The sequence below is a fragment of the Onychomys torridus genome, chromosome 4, assembly GCF_903995425.1.
Source record: "Onychomys torridus chromosome 4, mOncTor1.1, whole genome shotgun sequence".
Classification (NCBI taxonomy): Eukaryota; Metazoa; Chordata; class Mammalia; order Rodentia; family Cricetidae; genus Onychomys; species Onychomys torridus.
In genome coordinates, this window is record NC_050446.1 from 67,894,852 (window position 1) to 67,915,924 (window position 21,073).

Sequence of the window (21,073 nt, forward strand, 5' to 3'; positions counted from 1 at the left end):
CTCCCCACTCCCGCTGCGATGGTGACAATGGAAGTGAAAGAGGTGAGGCGGGGGGCCCAGGCGTGGGTTCTTGGGGCCAGCGGCCCTGTGCCCTGGAGCAGTCCCCTCCCCCTGGCCTGTCCTCGGGATCTGGTTGAGGTGAGCCTGAGGCCCCAGGGTCAGGGATGGGCGGTTTGATAGCACCTCGGGCGAAGCTGGGTCTGGAACTTCTCAGACAGCCTATGTCGGCTACAAGGTTTACCAAACTCAGGCCTGCGGGCTTCCCCTCCCCCGTGCCCTTCCCTCCTCCTCCAAACCTGCGCTAGGACAAGGGTCCTGAGCCCTGCTCGCCCCCAGCCCTCTGGGGGCCCCGGTACCCAGCTCCCTGACACATCAGAGCCCCTCCTTGCCCTCCGAGTGAACTGGTCCCCAACAAGTCGGAGGTGAGCCAGGCCTTGAAGGGAAGGAAGGGTCGTGGGTGCAGAGGCCTCCCCGGCCCGTGACACCAGGCGGACTCGGGGCCCCGCCGAGGGCAAGCAACGTGGTGACCCGAGAGCGGTCTCGGCTGCACGGGAGGAAAGGGGACAGGCCAAACCAGGGAAGGGGTTGGCGGGAGAGGGTAGAGTGCTGGGGCTCCAGAGCTCAGAGCGGACGGGCAAGACGGGGCCCCAGGGCCGGAGCCCCAGAGATCAGAGGTGAGGGGCACAGGCGCGGGAGCCCGGCTCGGCAAAGGGCGGGAGTGGAGGCGGGGACTAGGGGGTCTGAGGAGGTGCGGGATTGAGGGGAGGGGGCGGGGCGGGTCCCTCCACGGGGTGGGGGAGGGGCGGGGGCCCATGTGACCGGCTCAGACCGGTTCTGGAGACAAAAGGGGCCGCAGCGGTCTTAGCGGGACGGGCCGTAGCGGGAGGGAGCGAAGCATCGCGTCGGCAGTGAGCGAGTGAGCGCGCACAGCAGCCCGGGGCCCGGTCCCTCCAGGCTGCTGCCACCGAGGGGGCTGGGGCGGGGGGGGGGGGCTACGCCGAGTCCCGGGGGAGCGGCTTGAAGTCCTCCCTTGTCGGCCCGACCCTTTGGGCCTGGAAAGTGGGCCAAGTTGGGGTGGGAGGTCCTTCCCGCGGTTCCCAGCCAGGAAGGGAATGGGCAAGAAACTCTAACCCAAGCTTTTCCTTTAGGATGCAGCACCGAGGCTTCTTCCTTCTAGCCCTTCTTGCCCTCCTGGCGCTCACCTCCGCCGTGGCCAAAAAGAAAGGTGATGGGTAGGGTGGGCTCGGGAGTAAAGGGAAGGCCGGGGATGGGCAGGTGAGGCCGCGTGACCTAGGGATTGGTCTCCGAAGGAGTCTCCGGGCCCGCCACGTCCTTAACTCTGTTCCTTGCACCTTGTAGACAAGGTGAAGAAGGGCAGCCTGGGGAGCGAGTGTTCGGAGTGGACCTGGGGGCCCTGCACCCCCAGCAGCAAAGACTGCGGTATGGGTTTCCGTGAGGGTACCTGTGGAGCCCAGACCCAGCGCATCCATTGCAAGGTGCCCTGCAACTGGAAGAAGGAATTTGGAGGTGAGGTGGGGCACAGGATGGGGGGGGGGGGGGGTACAACCCTCCCATTTCTCACCCCGTGGGGCCACTCTCCCGTCAGCCGACTGCAAGTACAAGTTTGAGAGTTGGGGGGCGTGCGATGGGAGCACCGGCACCAAAGCCCGCCAAGGGACCCTGAAGAAGGCTCGCTACAATGCCCAGTGCCAGGAGACCATCCGCGTGACCAAGCCCTGCACCTCCAAGACCAAGTCGAAGACCAAAGGTCAGTGAATACGGTGGGGTTGTGGATCTGGCTAGTGACTTCATGCCATCACTTCGGAGCAGTCTTAGATTTGGGAATGGGCCGCTCTCAGGAGGTGCTAAACCCCCTTTGCCCGAGTACAAACTGCTCTTTCTGTTGGATCATTTGATCTGGGATCCTGGAAAAGGCTTGTCTTTGTCACCTGAGGAGGTTTGGGTGGGGTCAGGGAGGAGTTCGCTGTGCCCTTAAAACTATAGGAAAGGTGTCTCAAGGGGCCATGCTGCTGCCTCACCCACAACAGCCATTGAGGCCAACAGGGCACAGGTCAGGCTGCCCACTTCCCAGCTTGGAAACTTAGGTAAGCTCCGATCCTGGATGAAAATATGAAGTAGAAAGCCAGGCATGGTGCTCATGCCTGAAAGTTCAGGGCCGAAGCAGCAGAACACCCGTGAGTTCAAGGCTACAGAGGAAGACCCTGTCTTTGAAAAAAAAAAAAAAAAATGTGAGGGGGGCTAAAAAGGTGAGGGAGTGAGAAGGCTGGGCATCACAATGGCTGCCCTTTCCCACCACTTCCAGGTTAACCGATCAAAGACCACTAGGGGGCAGGGTTTTCTCTCGGTGTACTGAACTGTTGTGGGAGGGTCTCCGCCTACCTAACCCCTAACAAGTGCCTTTCTTTCTTGTTTTCCAGCCAAGAAAGGGAAAGGGAAGGATTGAGGTCGGCATGCTGGAGAGCCTGTGGCCTTCCCTGGGTCCGCGGAGGAGCCTTCCTCTCCCACCAGCCCAAAATATAGCCCACCAGTGCCTTTCGTCAATGACGCCTTGCCTCTGCCCTCACATGCCCACACCAAGTGCCCAAAGTGGGGAGGGATAAGGGATTCTGGGAAGCTTGAGCCTCCCCACAGAGGGATCTGATTCCCAGCACCCCATTTTGTTCTCCCCACCCTGATACCTGTTATTAAGAAATGAATAAAATGAGCTCACATTTTTTTCTCCAATAAAAGCTTCTTTTTTAATATATAAAAGCCCCTTCCCAGGGGATTTGCCATGGAGCTTGGGTGGGGGGTGGGGGTGGGGACAGATGGGCCGAAGGGAGTTGAGGGCAGCTAGGAAGTGCTCCCAACAGCTCAGGGTAAGAGCAGGACATTTATGAAAATGTCTTCCAGAGTCCCTGGGTGCCACCTCTCCCAGGAACCACAGGGCTGGGGTTAGGGAAGAGAACCCAGATAACTCTTGGTCCAGGCTCTTGCCAGTCTGGAAAGTTCTCACTGGGGAGAGACAAGGGTGCTTGCTTGCCTCACCTGCTAATGAAGCTTGTATGGACCAAGTTCCCCCTTCTTTCCCTTGGGCCCCTCCTTCCCTCGCGCAGAGGCAGAGAGAATACTGCCCTTCATCTGATGTGTGACCTGGGGCAGGGGTGCTCATGACTGCAAGATCCACCACTATTTGACTCAGTCTTGGTCCCCTGGAGTCTGTCTGCATCTTAGCTTGGCTTCCAGGTGGCCCCATACCTATGTGACTGCTGGCCAGGGAGGGGACAAGTGACAAAGGGCACCTCAGCCTGGCTTTCCCCCACCCAGAGCCTGGCTGAGCAGCTATGGCAGGAAAATCTCTCACCCTGAAGTGGGACTTGGGTGCAGGGGGAAGGCTGAGCCTACATGCGGGGGGGGGGGGGGGGGGGGATGCAGGGAGGCGGAAAGCACCGATGACAGCAGAACGGGGTACCCCACCCTTCCAAGCCTGGCTCCTTTGCTCCTCAAGATGCTCCTGGCCTCTGCTCTGCATTCCTTTCACCTCTGCTGACAGTTAGCCTTGACAGGGCAGCTGCCCACTCCAGCCATTGTGCCCCGGCTTCCTGAGGCAGGTGACAGGGAGGGGCCAGGTGGTGCCAGTTCAGACCCTCCCTGGGCTTAACCTCCTGGGCTTCAGCAAAGATCTGCTCTCCAGACCCAGCGAAGAGCCTCTGGTGCCTCCCTGTCTAAGAGACCTGTTCTCTTTAGCAGATGCGAACTCAGAATGGGGCCGCCTACTCTCTCCTCACAGCCGGTGAGCCCATGTGGTTCCCCGGCACACACTCAGGACACCAGCACCTCCTAGGGCACCTGCCTGTCTACCTGGCTGTGCCGATGTTCCGATACTGGCACAGCAGGAGGTGCCGGAAGGTCTTTTTGAAGGTGGCATTGCAGAGTGCGTAGCAGGCAGGGTTGATGGTGCTGTTGACGTAGCAGAGCCAGTAGCCGATGGACCACACCCTCTCAGGGATGCAGCTCTGGCAAAAGGTGTTCACCAGGACCATGACATTGTAGGGTGTCCAGGTGAGGATGAAGGCCAGCAGAATGGCAAAGATGGTCCTAGTCACTTTGCGCTCACGGGCCGCCATCTGCCGCTTCTTGCGCACCTGATTGCGAGCGATACTGGCGAACTTTCGGGCCACATTGGCTGCTGGGCGCATGCCAGCTGGCGTGGCGGGTACAATCTCGATGGCTGTCACGCACTCATTGCCCGTCTGCTTTGTTACAATCTGAATCTTGGACCATTTAGAGGCTGGGTTGAGGGTTCGTGGCTGCAGGGTAGGGGCGGGCAAGGCTGGTGTGGTGGCCTCTGTGGTGGACAGCTCTGTGGGTGGCCGTTCCTTGGTGTTCTGGGTGGCACTGCCCGAGCTAGACTCATTGGAAGTGTCCTTGTCGGCCACGGGGCGCGGAGGCGGGGGCAGGGCTGGCGGAGGGGCCTCTTCTAGCTTCCCGTTACGCAGCTCCTCTCGAGAAGCGCCCCCTGGTGGAGGTTTCTTGATACTCGGCTTCATCAGGGGGCTCTTGAGGAAAGCCAGAGTCTTGGCCTTCTTCTCCTTGGGGCCCTCAGGTCGATGCTTGTGGACTCGACTGCGGCTGGCCAGTGAGATGTGAACATACAGCACCGTCATGATGACCACGGGAAGGTAGAAGGCAGCAATGGCTGTGCCAAAGGTCACTGCCGGGTTGGACAAGAACTGGATGAAACACTGGTTATCAGGCACTGTCCTCTTGCCCACCACAAACTGCCAGAACAAGATGGCAGGGGCCCAGAGCACAAAGGACAGGACCCAGGCAGCTGCAATCATGAGGCCTGCCATCTTAGTAGTGCGGCGGGCAGGGTAGGTGAGGGGTTTGGTGACGCAGAAGTAGCGGTCAAAGCTAATGATGAGAAGGTTCATGACAGAGGCATTGCTCACTACGTAGTCCAGAGCCAGCCACAGGTCACAGACCACGGCGCCCAGGGGCCAGTAGCCCTTGATGATATACACGGTGTAGAGGTTCATGGAGAATGCACCGATGATGAGGTCGGCACATGCCAGGCTGAACAGGAAGTAGTTGTTGACAGTCTGCAACTGCCTGTTGACCTTGATGGACAGCATCACCAGGATGTTCCCCACAACAGTCACCAGGCTCAAGGAGCCTGTCACTGTGGCAATGAACACCATCTCCACTGTCTCCAGGTGGTTGTGGGTTGCTGTGACCAGGCGCACAGACTGATTGGCTGAGCTGCCATTGACAGGTGTGAAGTTCGCCATGCTGAACCCAATTGGATGCAGGTGGGCAGGGCTGGAGGAGGAAGGAGACAGGAAAGGGGTGAATTGTGGAAGAGATGAGGGGTCACGCAGAGATTAACAGGAGCCACTGCGGCAGGGGGAATTTCATCCAGGAAAACGTCAGGGAACTCTGTTCCTCAGATTTCACCCACTTTACTGGAGGGGCCAAGAGCTGTAACCAGCTCAAGGCTGAGATTACAGAAGCAAATGAAACACACATGGTTCCCATCTCCCAATGGACAACCTAGTTTGTGGGGAGATAGAAACATGTGAGGGGAAAAAAACCGCCAGGAAAAAATAAGGCAGTAGGGTAGAGGGAGTGAGTGAGTCAGAAGGCAGGAGAGGCTGGTCACGGGCCTCACCCCAGAGTAGATGACAGGGGGACAGCCATGTGGAGAGCTGTGGCACATGGCTGGGGTAAGGGCAAAGGCCCAAAGACATGGCTGGTCCAGATGGACCCAGAAAAGCCAGGGGCAGCGGGAGGAGTGGTCCCAGAGGCTGGAAGGTGGAGAGCAGAGAGAAGCGTCCATTCTCTCACTCGGTCCCGTCTTTCCCAACTCGGGTACTGAAGATCGTCCCCAGGGCCATACATGGCAGATATGTACCACATGCATGTACTTCTGAGTCACATATCCAGGACTACTTGGTCGTTTGTTTTCTGTCTTCTTTCTTCCCTTTCCTCACCTTGAGATAGGGTCTTACTGTGTAGACCAGGCTGACCTCAAACTCAAACTCAATCTGCCTGCCTGCCTCTGCCTCTAGAGGGCTGGAAATAAAGGTATGTACCACCATATCCAGCCACTTGGGCATTTCTTAACTAAACATCGCCAGGCTCCAGAGACTTATTCTCCCACCCCTGCATCCCTACACTGCACACAGAGGCACTAATGCAGGGGTCCACATTAGTAACCGGGACCAATTGCCTACTAAGTTCCTGTGGTAGTGTTATCTTGCTGCATAGTCACAACAAACCTGAGGCAGATATTGAGGAAACAGGCACAGAGGTGGTGAATAACCTCTATGGCTATTTAAATAGATAGGGTTCCACGTTTCCTGATGTCTTGTTGCTGGTAGATGATCCTAGAGCTAAGACACAGGACTTGATGGTTCTAACTTGAAGGGTTAGGAAGGTTACCCAAGAGACCAGAGGAATAGCAAGATGACTCAAGAAGTTCAGTTTTGCCTCCCGAGCCCAGCCCCAGGGCATGAGTGGACAGTGCAGGGGCAGCTTTGGGCTGTCAGCTCCCCAGGGCTCCAACCACAAGAAATGAGAAAAACTAGAAGACCCAGCAGCCAAGGAAGGGTCTACCCGATTTCCTAAGAACCAAGGCCAGTCTAACCTCCCTTGGGGACCCAAAAGATGAGGGCATTATCCCAGAAGGAACCTGCAGCCAGTCCCTGAGAGTTCACATCCCACACAGAGGATGACCCAGCTGAGGTCCGACAAGGCCCCTCCCCTGAGTCTGCCTTCCCTCCCACCAGGCTCCCTTCAGCTCTCTTCCTCCCTTTTCCTCTTCCATACATGTGAGGGAGGCCCACGCCCAGCACTGTGCCAGGGCAGCCGCTCAGCCCAGCCTCCTTCACACCCGCCAACACACAACCATTCCACATACGCACACAGGCCCCATCTCAGCCACACGCAGGTTGTATACGCAGTTATATGCGTCTCTGTGTGTGTGTGTATGAGAGAGAAAGAGGAAAAGAGGGTACAGCAGCCGGCTGTGGAGGAAGGGGCACCAAGTCTGCAGCCTGGGTTCGATAGAAGGCCAGCAAGATCGAGCTGTACAGTCTGAGGAGAGCCATCTGCTCTCCAGGACTTAGCATCCTCATTTACAAAAGAGAGGATCTTGTCCCACCACAGTCTTTGAATAGCCAGGTGATCCAGTTAGCACCTCAGCTTGCTCTCCAACTGGAAATGGCACTGCGGGTTGCAGACACATGCCAAGCTTGGCCCCCGCTCCTTTAGCCCCACCACAGCAGACACAAGACCCTGCCTTCTGGCTTCAAAGTTAAGTTCTCCTGTTCTAAAGCCTTGGGTCAAAGGAGGAAAGGAAGAGAGGGCGCAATGCCACCTCCAAGGTCACCCAAGGAGTCAAGGGCAAAAGACTCCTTTCAAGAGTTCCCACAGTGCTGTTCAGCTCTGAGCGCCTCCGAAATGGAGCCTCAAGCATCAGCCTTTGAGCTGGGAGGGTAGTAGCATCAAGCACAGAGGCCACCTTTCCCAGGACACTCACTGGCAGGGGCAGGGGTAAGCCAGGAAGGGAACCATAGCACACAGCAAGGAAAACCTCACTTCAGTCTCTCCGGTCAGAACACAGCCGGCAGCCAGCAGGGTAAGAAGGGGGTGGGGGTGGGGGTGGGGGTGGGAAAGATCGTGAGATAGGAAAATACAGCATGTCTTGTTTATTGAGTGTTAACCTGAGTCAGGAGCCCCTTGGAGCTTTTCCTAGAGATGATCTCGTTTAATGTCTAGAGCAGCCGGAAAAGGTGATGTGCTGTGGCTAGCCTCATCTGACAGATATAAATGTCCTCTTATGGAAGAGCTTCATGTTAATGAACTTGATGAAAGTCATCCAGTTTGTAAGAAGGGGTGGGTCAGGATTAGCACCCAGAGACACTTTCTTATCTCCAAGGTACCTCCCAAACCATACCAGAGAGATGCCCACCAGATGCATCTTAGATATGGAACCCTCACATTCCATCCAGCTCCCTAACTTGGGTTTGACCTTTTGTCCTCCTGGGACCAGAAACAGCCTTGACAAGTAAGGGACCAGATGAATGGTGGGTGGCTTGGTCTTCCCGGGACCCTGCCAGATGCAGACTGGGTACAACTCAGTTTTCTCAACTCGGTCCCAGTTTTCTTTCCGGACTTCTCTGATTCTCTCTCAGACGTTCACACGGCAACACCCGCGGACACAATTTTCCCGGAATCCGGCCCACTAGGATCTGGGAAGGCAAGCAGCCGTCGCCCTGACCCGTGCGCACCGCTAGATGGCAATGTCGGTCCCCGGGTGCCAGCTCCGGACCCTGAGCCAGTGACCGCGGTTCACCACGTCCCCAAGTCCTAGTGCAAATCGCGAATACAGAAAAGCCTCAGGGCAGGCTTCTCCCACAAGGGACCAAAGGGAGGGAGACGCCGACAGACTCTGTGGCCTTAAGCTGGCACAAAGGTTCCCTAGGTTCGGCCAGGGGCTCGAGGATGAGAAACTTCGTGGCGTCGGGATTCCAGCAGCACCTCCCAAGGCACCCATCAAAGAATGTGTAGGTGGGAACGCCAGTGCAAGTTGTTTGTGTGTGACTACCCGAAAGCGCGAGTAGACACTAGTAGCTCCCTTCCTGCATGTGCCAGTGTGTGCACCGCCACGCCTGGATACCGGTGCGCCTTTGGGCGCGTGAGCATGCCAGCGCCATGTGGACACGTGCGTGTGCATGTGTGTGCGTGCCTGAGGTGCTAGGGCCTGGCTCAAGCTCACGGCTTGGGTCGGTGTACCCGCGAACTTGTGTGCCGGACCATCAGCGAGTGCCCAGTCACATCCAATGCCAATGGCGGGAACCGCCGGGAAGTGCCCGGCCTGTGGGTGGGGAAAGGGTTGAGAAAAGACCAAAATTCTGGTTGCGAGGAAACCCTTACTTTGGAAGCATTATCTTAGCGGCCGGGGCACCTGGTCCTGTCTGCATTCTCGAGAATGGAGAGCACGCAGTCCCAGCGGTGGGCTTTTGTCAGGAAGCCTCTGCTACAGTCGCCCAATTGAGCCGTCAGGGTCACCGGGCTCAGTTCAGAGAACCCTACGCATTGAAGGCAGCGGCAGACCCTCCAAATGGGGAGCCCAGTCGAGGCTTGGGTCGAGTGAGCGATTGTTCTCCTTCACTCTTCAAACCCGCTGGAGAGGCCCTGTCTAGTCCCATCAGTCAAAATAAGCATCGAGTTCCCAGGCCCTGGGCTCAGGTATACCTAGAGGGCCACCTCTGGGCTTACCCTTGGCCCACCTCACGTCTCCTCCAAGTCTGGGTCCAGGTCGAAAGGGCCAAGGCTCTCCGATGCCCCGCCCTCCCATCAACCCCAAGCACGCAGTTCCTGTAGTCTCTGGGCGTGGGCATGTGCTTCCGCGGGTCCTTGAGCCCCTTCCCCTGCTGGGCACAAGACGGGAAGGGGTGCTCTGGGCGCCCGCGGTGGCTCGTGGAGGTAGGTTTTCGATTATTAAGCCATCACTTTAGGAAAGCTATGGCCTCAGATCTGTCCCTGGGGCGAGGAGAAGCCTTATGTACTTAAGGGGAACGGAGAGGGGCGCAGGATATTGGGCCAAGTCATTGTGCCCAACACTTCCTCTGAGAGCTGGGAGGGTGGGGGACACGGAGACTGTATTTCCCCGGATGGGTAAAAGCAGGGGTTGGTCCTGGAGAGGGGGAAGGGTGCCAGGAGAGAACAGGGGTGTTTTCCGTCGGGGCTCAAGGTCGCGGCCAAAGGACTCCACGGACTAGAGCGTGCTGGTAGATCTGGGTGGGCCAAGGTGGGAAGGGAGGGCAGAGAGACGGGCGGGAAAAGGGCGCTTTGGGGATTCATCTTCCGGCGCCCAATGGAGCAGCCAACCCGGAGGGAGTGAGGGAGTGTGGGTCCTGACCCGACGGCTGCCCAGCTTTGGGGCTGGGGCTGTGGGCTGGAGCTCTTTTGCCCCTAGCCTCCTGGGTGATCACCAATCTCTGGAGGCGCACCTGGAGAAACCTTTCAAAGACCCAAGGCCCTTCTTCCAGAGGGGTCCCCCACCCCTGAGCTCTCCGCCCCTTCCCCGCCGCGCTTGCCCCTTAAAGGGGTCTGGGAGCCACCTCTGGAGACCCCAGAGGGTTCCGGAGCCTCAAATCCTGGTCTTGCATAGGAGCCCCCCGCCCCCGCGCCTCCGCGGAGTTACTCACCCGCTGCTTCTGTCTTGCTCCGCTGGCGCCGGACAGACGGCGGGACAAACCAGAGGCCTCGCGAGTTGGCGGGGTGGGCGACTGGGCCGGGGACCGGGGGCGGGGACGGGGTGCCAAGGGGCGGCCCCTGCTTCGCCTGCAGCTCCGGGCGCTGTGGCTCCGACTCGCGCTCACGCTCGCACTTTTCCCCGAGCCGCGTGATGTCACAGGGAAGCAGCCAATCGTGGTGGGGACGCACCGCCCGCTCGGAGCCGGTCACCCAGCGGCGACGCGCGGGGGTCACCACCTGGAGTGTTGGACACCCTTGATGCTTGCGCCCCTCCCGGGAATTTGCTAGCAACTCGGGGCTCCAGCGCCGAGGGCACCGCCCACAGTCTCCAAGGCGGATTAGCCTCGGGCGCTGCCCTGGGGGGGGGCGAGGGGCTGTTGTCATGGGGACAAGGCGCCCCCTCGCGGGCTGGGGAGGAACAAGGCGGCCAAGTCTGGCTACGCGCCCCGCCTCCGCCCTAACCGCACACTCTGGACCCCGAAGTGTTTTCGCGCCTCTCCATGGCTTCAGCCCACCGTTGTTCCGCTTGCGGTTTAACCGCGGTCTCGAGGGTTTGGCCCCAACAGGAGGTGGTGTGTGGAGAGGCTGATTCGGCCAACATGGTTCTATAGGGGCAGAGGGCCCTGTCCGGCCCGTTGGCCGCCGGACAAGCAAAAGATTGGAGCCGTCGGGGCCTGGGGAAGAGTGTGAGAAAGAGGCCAGGCAAGCGTCTACTCTGGCAGAAGACCTTGTCCCTCTCCAGGCCCGGAATGGAACGCGCACCAGCTGTGAGACCGAAGATGGCACGAGCCTCCTCTCCAGCCGCGACACGAGGAATGAATTCATCGCTGCCTTCCAGGGGAAGCCAGGAGCCCTGGAGCACCTGGGACAGAACAGACCCCCAGGGAGACCCGAGTCTCCCAACCCTCCTGCAGCAGTGTTAGGCTAAGGCTCAAAGCAGGCAGATTCAGCACCTCGGACAGCTCTGCTGTGGCCTTGGCCCCAGTTGCTCAGATCCCGCACGAGCGCTTGTTCTTAGGCCAGCCAGGGTTGCACGCACCCCTCCGCGCCCGGCCCGTCACCCACAAAGCTTCTTGAGTGTCAACAGCTGATTAACCTTAAGTCAACTGACTCCTTTTCTTGGAAAAACAACCTGAGCGCTGCTCTCTCTCTCCTTTACCCTCCCACAAGGATCGGTAGGGACTCCTGGGGGGAGTGGCAGTGGCTGGAATAGCTTTGGAGAAAGAGGAGTTAGGTTTTTTTGTTTTTGTTTTTGTTTTTTGTTTTTCAACAGAAAAGGGGTGGGGAGCTGAGCTAGAGTCGGTGAGAGGGGGCTACTGGTTCAGGCTTCTCCATGCTGAAGGGAAGGTGGAGGTTAGCTCTGGTCAGAGTTGAGGGCTACAGTTGTCTGGGTGGACTGGTCTGAGAAGCCATCTTTCTTCCTATGGGTCTTTGGCCTCCCATGATTCTCATCAGAAAGATGAAGAAAGTGTTATTGTTCTTGCCCCACGTCACAGATGAGAGGCTCAATTGATTCACGTGACTTCGACTTCTTCCACTTGGTCATATCCCCCTCCCTGGGGCTTGTTAAGGACAGGAGGTTCCAGAAACCAGAAATGCCTCCATCCGCTGTCAGACTAAGTCACTTGCTAATCCAGCCTGTGAAGCTTGGGCCTTTACCTCATCCACATCTCACCCCCTTTACCACATCTCAGCACTCACAGATAAACCCTGGAAAGCTGAACTGGAAGGAGGGGACCCAGTTTGGTCTGTTCTTTCTTTAGCCTAACTGCCTCTGAACACTTTCCTTACCTCTTAAGGGACTGCTTTACACATTTGTGATGTGTAAGGGGCCCTGTAAAGGCTTACCATTGAGGATGCTCTCCCTGGGTGTAGACTTTTCTAAGGAAAGGAACTGATAGGCTGACAAGCAGGTGTGACCCGTCCATCCTTGGCCAGTCAGTAGTGGATAAACCATGCTCATATTTGATATTTGGACTTGGGGGGTGTTATTTGAGACAGGGCTTTTCTGTGTAACTGGAACTCACTCTGTAGCCCAGGCTGGCCTCAAATTCACAGAGATCTGCCTGCCTCTGCCTCCCGAGGGCTGGGATTTAAGGGGTGCACCACCACCGCCTGGCTGATAATTTGGACTGCTTTATCACAAGCCCTCTTCATATCCTTTACTCCAACCACCTAGAGAGCATGTCCAGATCCCATTCAGTTCTATGCCTTGACTTCTGTGTTGATGACAGTGACTGATGTGTATACCTTGGCTCTGTTAGTCAAGTGGTCTAAGGTAACTGAAGTAATCACCTGAGAGGTTTTTGGAGGGGTAGATTGTGCACACTTAGCACATTGCTTACACTCAAATTCAGTCTCTACTGTCAAACCAAGGCATACTTCTTCCTGTCTGTAGCAGTAGTAGGTGGGAAAGAATATGTTGAGGGCCATTTGAGGGGACCAACAGGAAGCACTGGAACTCATGGAACACGGCTGGGCAGTTGGCAAAGCCATGCCTGAGTGAGCCTTGGAGAGGCAAAGCCCTGAGGATTATGTGTCCTGAGGACCTCATGCTGTTATTGAGCACAGCTCTATGTGGCCTCTATGGTCACCACATCCCTTAATCTATGGGTTGTATGAAAATTCTCAGGGGGTTTCTAGCCCCTCACTGGGCAGTGTCACCCGTACTTAAAATAATAGTGGTTGACTTTTTATAAGCATTGCTGATTGAGATTAATGATTCATCCACCATCCTTAGAATTTAGACATGTAGAACAGTTCGATAGGTCAGGTTAAGATTTTTTTAAATGGCTTTATGGTAGAAAATCTTGGGAACAATTTAAAGTTTAGAAAGGCACACTTTCAATAGGTGAGTGAGGGACTCATTGAGATCATGGAATAAAACAATGGCAACCTGGCTATTGCTGGCTGAAGTACCTTTCTCTCTAGGATGGCTTGGTGAACAAAGGTGATGGTCAATTCCTTGTACCCATTTCTGCCCTCAGCTTCCTGACATAAAAACTGTTGTTGAGTGGGGTATGCACCCTGAGGATTCAAAGTGGCGCTGACTGGTTTTCATGTATAGAAGTTTAGATTTGTGATTCTTTTAAGATTTCTTTCATAAGTGACTGATTCTTTCTCTGTAACTGGAAAATGCAGCCTGCAAGTAAAAGAACTAGCTGAGAAAAATACCTTGCTTGCTTACATTCTGTTAATCTATAACAAGTTGCTTGGACATGAATGTATATAGATTCTTGGGGATAATTTGTTTTTCATCTGTAATGCATAAAATGTTTAGTCATGTAAGGGATATGGAAAACATGTTGTTTTTAAATTGTATTCACTTAAAATATAGAATGTAACCACATTATAATTTTTATACTGCTTAAAAGATTTTGCTGGGGGTATATAAGCTGTAAGGGGAAAATTAAGAATAGACAGAAGGGATACATTTGGATAGCAGTAAGAAAAGAAATAAGGAGATGAGAGATGATAGAGACCCTAAGGATGTGTGTGTGTGTGTGTGTGTGTGTGTGTGTGTGTGTGTGTTTCCCTTTTTTGCCAGCCCGAGTTAAATTTTGCCCAACTAGCTGGCCCCAGAGAATTTTGCCTCCCTCAGATAGAAAAGTCAGGTTGAGTGATTAATTTGATGACTCTGTGATTTACCCTCAATCCCTGAGCTGCTCAAGGCTGGTCCTGGTGGCAGCAATAAGTAGGCTTTGCAGTGGGCTGTCCTCCCACCCTCCAATATTTAGCTCAAGTCCCCTCCCTTAAAGGAAGGCCAGTTTCACATCGGTGCTCTCTGAGTTGGAACTATTTGAGATTACAGCTCTGAAAGTAACTTGAAGCAGTCCCATAGTGCACTCCTGCAAGGGAGGTCAAAGCTCAGAAGAGGCGAATCTCTTGTCCTAGTCACACAGTTAGCCAGTGTCCACCAATACAACCACTAACAGAGTACGCTATGATGGACTGCAGATACAGTTCACACACTTTTTAGACAATGTGTGCTCTGCAGGGCGGTGGTGGAGCACACCTTTAATCACAGCACTCAGGAGGCAGAGGCAGGTGGATCTCTGTGAGTTTAGGGCAGCCTAGTCTACAGAGTGAGATCCAGGACAGGCTCCAAAAGAGAAACTTTGTCTTGGGGGGTGGTGGTGTATGTGTGCTCCTCTGTAACTTCACAGTTTTGCATTACTTGCTTACCCATTTTGGTTTCATCTCTATTGTGACAGAGCTGGTAATTGTCACCGTCCCCACCTCCACCTCCTTCCAGATGATCTCCAGTATCCTATCTGTGGTAGCCCAGGCTGGCAAGTGTCCCAGAGTCACTCAGCTTTTCTATTAAAGAGGTATACTTGAAGGCCTCGCCTACTTTCTAAACTGACTTAACATGGGAAGAAGCAAAGATCATGGACAGGGCAGGTCTTCCAGCCAACCATGGCACCTTCAAGGACACTTGCAGACTAGTCTCCTCCCAGCTGCCCAGAACAGGCTGTAGTGGTCTCCAGGACTGGAGAGTGCAGCTTTGGTCATGTAATCATAACTCAGGCCCACAGTCCTTGGCTAGGTAGCAATCAGGATGACTTCCTTTATCATTCTTACTAGCCAGCTGCCACTAAGAGGCAGCCCCAGTCTGTACCAGGTCCTAGGAAGCAACCCTCAAGCAGTTGACTTGGGCTAATGGGTAGGGGAGGATTCTACTTCTAGGTCCACTGAAATGCCTAGAGAAGCCAGGTTGCCCAGTCTGATGCCTTCCACACCCCAAACCCTTCTCCCTCCTCCCTCTCCATGGAAACAAGCAGGAGCCTGACGAGGGGCATGTCATCATTTTAATGATGTAGATCTTTGGTGTCTCCCTCATTAGCAGTAGACTATCCCCTCTCCTCCCACCACAATGTTTCTATGATGAGTGACAAACAGAAAGGAAATCACATTTTCATACTAAAAACAAAACGATCAGAGCCTCGATTTCCACTAAGAACTACATACATGTACAGTTCAGGATTCCACATGCAACACCTCAAATCACAGACCAAGACCTCACATTCTGACCTGGAATCTCTCCCTCCAGCCTTGGGCTGGCTTTGGCCTAGGTTTAGGTAATACTGACACCTATAGGTGCTGCATGGAGGGCCTTGGGGCGGGGGCGGGGGCTTGGTGGACAAGCTGGGGGAGGGCCTGCCTACACCCCCACCCCAAGACCTGTCCACCAGCATGAACTGACTCCATCCTGTGTCAGACCAGCAGGGTGCTCCTTCACTTCACAGGCTCTCCACTTGTGAATACAGTGGAAGCTGGGCCCAACTTCTTTGTCTTCGTGGGCTGAGAGGATAAAGAGAGGCTGGAACTCTAGGTTTATGAGTTGGGGGCAACTGGGGATAGGGTGTAGGCTGCTCCTCTGCTTCTGGTGGCTCTGCCCCCCAGGTAGTGGGCAGGGAAGAACTGTCCCACTGTTTTGTCCGGGATGGTGCGGTCTAGATCTGGAAGACTTCACTCTTTTGGGGCACCTGCACAGGGCTGAGTCCCCTAGGCCAGTGACCCTAGAGGAAAGGGGAGTATGTGGCAGAGACACCCACTTGCTTCATCATTCACATCAGGTCCAGCAGTGTGGCTCTTCTGGGCTCCAGATCCTAGAGGGCTCTAGACCCCCAGGCTAGTCTTCCCCTTGGACTGCCCCTAACCCACTGGCTCCATGCCCCACCCCCTCATTCCTCCTGTTCCCAGATACAGGCATCAGCTCTTCTGTGTGTACAGTTCCCAGCCAGCTGTGAGGTCCAGCTTCTGTTCAGCGGCTTGAGGGGAGGCGCCAGTGCCTGTTTTGGACTCTACCGGTTCCGTGGTTCCCCACTAGGGCCTGCAGCTTCTCCCCTGCTGTTGCCATCACCCTCACGAAGGTGACTGTTATTGGTCACATTGCAGTGCATGGTTGGTCCCTCATTGCTGGCAAGGGGGACTGGAATGGGGACCGGGGAGGAAGACAGCAGAGCTGACTGAAGTGGTTCCCTCCCAGAGGTACTAGGCTGGTCCCAGGAGGCTGTCCGGAGACTCAGGCCTCGCTCTGCCAGTTGTCCAGGTTCTGAGAGCAGTCCCCGAGAGGTGGAGGGCTGGGGTGAGGAGGTACCAGCAGCACCTGACTCTGTGCCTGTCTGGGAGCTGCGGTGAATGCGGTGACTGACGATGATATTGTTGCCGAAGCCACCCATGGAGGCCATGGTGGTGCTCTGTTCTCGCTGTACCACAGCTGTCATGCCACCCTCGGCCATTAGCCTCTGGATCCGGCTGAGGGCGTCTTCCCCACTGCCGCCATATTCTGAGCCCTCGCCTGGAAGGTACAAAGCAGAGAAAAGAAGGTGTTAGTTAGTTGCTGGTCTGAGCCTCTGAGCCAGGCAGCAGGAGCTAGCAGATGCTGGGGGATTCTAGATGAAAAACAGGGGTAAGAGGCCAACATCACCATTGAAATTAGAGCCCTGACGGCAGGGCAAGGGTCCCAAGTACTACTGTTTCTTCTCTGCTTTACTGGGGAGGAAGTGGCCAAGGCAGAGCCCAAGGCTGGCCCAAGGCAAGTGCTTGGCTTTAATTAAGCCTTGCAGCTCCATTCAGAGTGCAGGGTGCTTTGAAAAGAGGCAGAGAAGACTGAAAGCTTGCTTCATCTATTCTCTCCTCATCTGGAATAACTTTCAGACCTGGTCCTGGAATGGGATATGTCGCCTAGTCTTTGGGAAGAAACATGTTGTACCCTGCAGGGTGTGGTTTAAAGGCAGACAGTCTGCCATGCTCTGTTTCAACACTATTTTCCTTCAGCTTTGTTGTTTGTGTTATTTCCTAAAAGCCTGATTAACTGCTCCCTGGAAGTCCTATCTCCTGTCATCTCCCTTTACCCTAGTCACTGCTACCTCTCCTAGGATACATGCCTGATAACCACAGATGAGAAGCAGCTGCCAGCTGGGCCCGTGACTCCACCCTGCAGCTCTAAGCAGAGGGAGCATGGGTCTGTTCCCCCATGAGACATGGGCATTCACTGCAAGAACAGTCAAGATCTGGGCTCAAATCACAGTTGTGCCATTCATTAGTGGCTGGCTGGACTTGGCCAAGAGTCTTAGCATTTGCATAGTGCTGAGGAGGAATAAGAGCCACAGAGCAGGGCAGCAGCAGTTCTACCCCAAGTCTTCCCGACTCTTCACCAAGCAGAGCAGCTCCTGTCAAGGAACCCAGTTGCCAGGCCCGACTGCTGAATGCTGATCTGTCTCCTTTGGCTAGCTCCTGACTAGTTTGGGATTCTTTAGTTTTGGTATGCTCATGGATGAGTTATTTATTTCAAGGTTACCTGTCAATCGCTGTTTTTCCCCCCAAAGGCTTTCTTTGTTCCCAGCCCTGAGTCTTTTCTCTGCTGTTGTCTGAGTCAGACTTCCAGGTCAGTCACTTTTAAGATGTAGCTGTGTCTTGTGCTCTGGCATGGGACCTGGCAGGTACTTGCTCATGTTCTTCCTCAGATCTGGATCCATTTTTCTCAGTACAAACTAGTGAGAATTCTACTCAGGAATCGGCTTTTAGGCAGCTGGCTTTTCCTGAGGTCCCTGGGAAACTCTGCACTTAACCCCCATGACTACTGCCCTCACCTACTGTGCCCTACATAGTTAAGCTTCAGCTTTGCACACAGAAGACAGAAAACCTAAGGGCTGAGTCCCAAGGGCCTTCAAACAATAGGGCAGGGCAAGAGGGAAGACCAACCTAGGACCTCAGTACCACTCAGTACCACCCAGTACCACTCAGTACCACTCAATACCACTGAAGCCTCTATCCTATGAGCTGCTTGCCCTTGAGGACTTTCCTATGTTCTAGGCAATCTCCACTCGTTCCCAAGAGCTCTCTTGGGATGTCTCCTGCTCCTTGGGGATCTGCAGTGGGCTTACCTGGGTCCTGTGGGCATTGAATCCATCATGTCAACTGTGTCTGCTCAACTCCCAGAATGTCCCAGGGGTTGTTTCCAGAGAAGGAAAAGCCATCTTGGAGTCAATAGAGCTCAGTCCCAGAGTGCCCTGTGGCCTGCATTCAAGTCTGATACTATCTTTTTCAGCTGCCTCTCTAAGTATAGCTCTGCACCTCTCCACCCCATACCCCTGATTTGGCTATTTCTTAACTTACTCTCTTCTCTCTTCCCAGCCTATCTCCATGCTGTTGCTGTTACTGCTCTAACTCTTAGTTAACTGAACTCTGGTTAAGTCCACATCTTGCTCAAAGCTCAGCAGCTCCAGAGCTTTCAAAGTCCCTTTGACAGTGGAGGGCCTTCTGACTAGGCCCTAATCATTTTCTTGTCCATACCCCTTGACCTATGCACTGCACACACAGGCTTACTAAAGCTGACCCAGCTCTGCTCCCTGCCTGTGCACCGTGAGACACATTATACAGGCTCTCACCTAACCCTTCGGTCTCAAGTCAACTCAAGTTCAGAGGCCACGATAAATTCCACATCTTTCGCTCAAGAGTAGAGGCCACTGCACCTGGAGCTCCAGTAGTGCTCCAGACCTCTCTCTGGCCCAGTTACTAGTGGCTGCAACATCTCTCACTGCTGGGTCTTCCTAGAGGTCTTATTCATCTCTGGTCAGTATAACACATGGTCTAGAATGAAATGCTTATTTACACGTATGGATGACTGAAAAGGGGCTCCTATTCTGCACACAGAGGCTCCAGACTCAAGGCCACTTTGAAAATTGGTTCTCATTCTGCTTCAGGAGAAATCTTTATGTGTCTGTTTCCCTTATGGACTAGCCCTTTGAGGGATGAGACATAGTGGTTTCATTATGTGATTCTCTTTCTAAAACCTTTGGGTTCACAGTGCCTCATACAATGTGAGACACAGCACATGCTGAAAAGTAATGGATGGGAAATGTGCATCCAACTGGCTTCTGGGGCTGAGTGTGAACAGATTTGGCCTAGAACTCTGAGCTGTGCTTCGCTCCTAGAATGGTGAGCTGAGGCTGAGAGTGACTGGAGGCAGCTGCAAATACCCAAAAGGAAAGAACTACTGAAGCCCAAAGGATATGGATCCAGGACAATAGTGACCACAGTGGGTAACTCTGCTGCCTCCTCCCCCGAGCTAAAGTGTTTCTTTTGGAGTCTGAAAAACAGGAGCTGGTTTAGTGCTGTTGGCAGACTGTTTCCTTGGCAAGTTCTAAGGTACATTCTGAATGCAGAAGACAGGTGGGAATCAGCAATTTCCCACAATGCCCTTCAGCTGCATTTAATTTGGGGGGCTTTATTCTCCAGAAGAGAGGAGGAAGGAACTAAAGACTGTGTATCCCCATCATTTCTGTGTGTGTGTGTGTGTGTGTGTGTGTGTGTGTGTGTGTGTCCAGCTCTTCTATAATGGCACCCATTTTTCCTAGGCCTGAGGCATGAACTGTGGCTGCTGTTCTAACTTCTGTCTTCATCATATCAGAAAGAGGCCCAAGGCTGAGAGGCAAGGTCACAGAGTTCTCCCAGAAGTAGGGAGGCAGGGCCTCCCTTGGCTCCATTAATTTGTTCTATACACTTAAGTATGTTCTTAAATGCTGGCTGCTTGCTAAGCACTCACTGAACCAGTGCTGGGAGGTCAGCGAGCTCCTCTCAGCTCCTGATTGGCCTCTTGGACAGAGCGTAGAGCAGCTTGTGGGAGAGTCATGCTCAAGACCTAGAGCAGCTCAAACTTCTTGACTAAATCCAAAAAGCATAAAAGCAAAGATAACAAATCTCCTGTAGTAGCATATTTAAGGTGTGTTACTTTTGTTTATGTTGTATTTGTTTAACTCTGTGAAACTCTGTTACTGTGCCTGTATAAAACGTCAGATGGTCTAATAAAAAGCTGAATGGCCAATAGCAAGGCAGGAGAGAAATAGGCATGGCTGGCAGGCAGAGAGGATATATAGAAGGATATCTGGGAGGAAAAAAAAAGAAGTAGCCAGAGAAGGAGGACTCCAGGGGCCATGGAGCTACACAGCAAGCCATGGAGCAAAAGTAAGATTTACAGAAGTAGAACAGGAAAAGCCAGAGGCAAAAGGTAGACAGGATAGTTAAGAAAAGCTATTAGAAACTAAGTCAAGCGAAGGTTGGGCATTCATAATTGAGATTAAGCCTCCATGTGTGAATTTATTTAGGAGCTGGGTGGTGGGGTCCCTCCAAAAGAGTAAAAACAAAATACAACAATCCCCCTTGTGGAGCTGATCCAAAGTCTCAGAAAAAGCTGAATGGATGTTAGTCATTTGGAAGTGGGAGTGCAGGTGATTGGGCCAGGACTTGATACATGTGCTCTACCACTGAGCTACACTACCAGAGACTCTCAGATTTTTAGAAAAAGAAAATGAGAAGCAGACTGGTGCTGTTGGGCTTATACTAAGGAAGGGTGGGTTACAGGACAATGATTACTATAGCCAGACCTGTTTTTCAAACTAACAAATCCAGGTCCTGGGGGTGGTGATGGGGGTTGAGGAGGGCTAACCTCAGCTAGGCTTCGCTGATGCATGCTCCTGGAGACCTGGCTATCAGTTCAGTCAACACAAGGAGTCAGGAGCCACCTTGTTGTGCCTGCCCCTAGATGAGAAAGTGTGGGCAAGGAGAACACTGACAGCTATTTTTCCAGAGGTATCTGGCATCAGAGCCATGGGATAAGCACTCGGGCAAAAGGCTCCAGAAGAGACACTTAGTGACCAATTCTTCACCCCCTCCTACTTCCCATTTCTGTCTAGTTTTGAAAGGCAACACTATTCATGGGAAAGCTGGTGAGGAAGGTCCAGAGCTCTGAGAGAAGTTTCCATGACAGAAACATCGAGCTGTCCCGCAGCATCTGCCA

The 21,073-nt window shown here is 54.0% G+C and overlaps 3 protein-coding genes across 8 annotated transcripts in view; 1 reads left to right on the plus strand and 2 right to left on the minus strand.

Annotated features, from left to right (window-relative positions):
- Positions 1 to 744: 744 nt before the first annotated feature.
- Mdk (midkine) lies at positions 745 to 2,744 on the plus strand. The gene is made up of 5 exons (XM_036183370.1): positions 745 to 916; positions 1,149 to 1,225; positions 1,360 to 1,527; positions 1,607 to 1,768; positions 2,439 to 2,744. Exons 2-5 carry the CDS (start codon positions 1,150 to 1,152, stop codon positions 2,462 to 2,464), a joined length of 432 nt encoding a protein of 143 aa, XP_036039263.1. The 5' UTR covers positions 745 to 916; position 1,149; the 3' UTR covers positions 2,465 to 2,744.
- On the minus strand, positions 2,739 to 10,425 carry Chrm4 (cholinergic receptor muscarinic 4). Its single transcript, XM_036183369.1, has 2 exons — positions 10,221 to 10,425; positions 2,739 to 5,325 (listed from the first exon to the last, which is right to left on the minus strand). The coding sequence occupies exon 2, from the start codon at positions 5,292 to 5,294 to the stop codon at positions 3,858 to 3,860; it is 1,437 nt and encodes a 478-aa protein (XP_036039262.1). The 5' UTR covers positions 5,295 to 5,325; positions 10,221 to 10,425; the 3' UTR covers positions 2,739 to 3,857.
- A 4,636-nt stretch (positions 10,426 to 15,061) lies between these two features.
- The window catches only part of Ambra1 (autophagy and beclin 1 regulator 1), a 164,662-nt gene continuing 158,650 nt past the window's right edge, over positions 15,062 to 21,073 (minus strand). For 3 of the 6 annotated variants that reach the window (XM_036183802.1, XM_036183801.1, XM_036183797.1), the window contains one exon: positions 15,063 to 16,573. In XM_036183802.1, coding sequence (XP_036039695.1) covers positions 16,077 to 16,573 — 497 coding nt within the window. In that variant the 3' untranslated portion in view covers positions 15,063 to 16,076. Of the gene's footprint in view, positions 16,574 to 21,073 lie in introns of all 6 variants that reach the window. The other 3 variants (XM_036183799.1, XM_036183798.1, XM_036183800.1) reach the window with 2 other exon arrangements.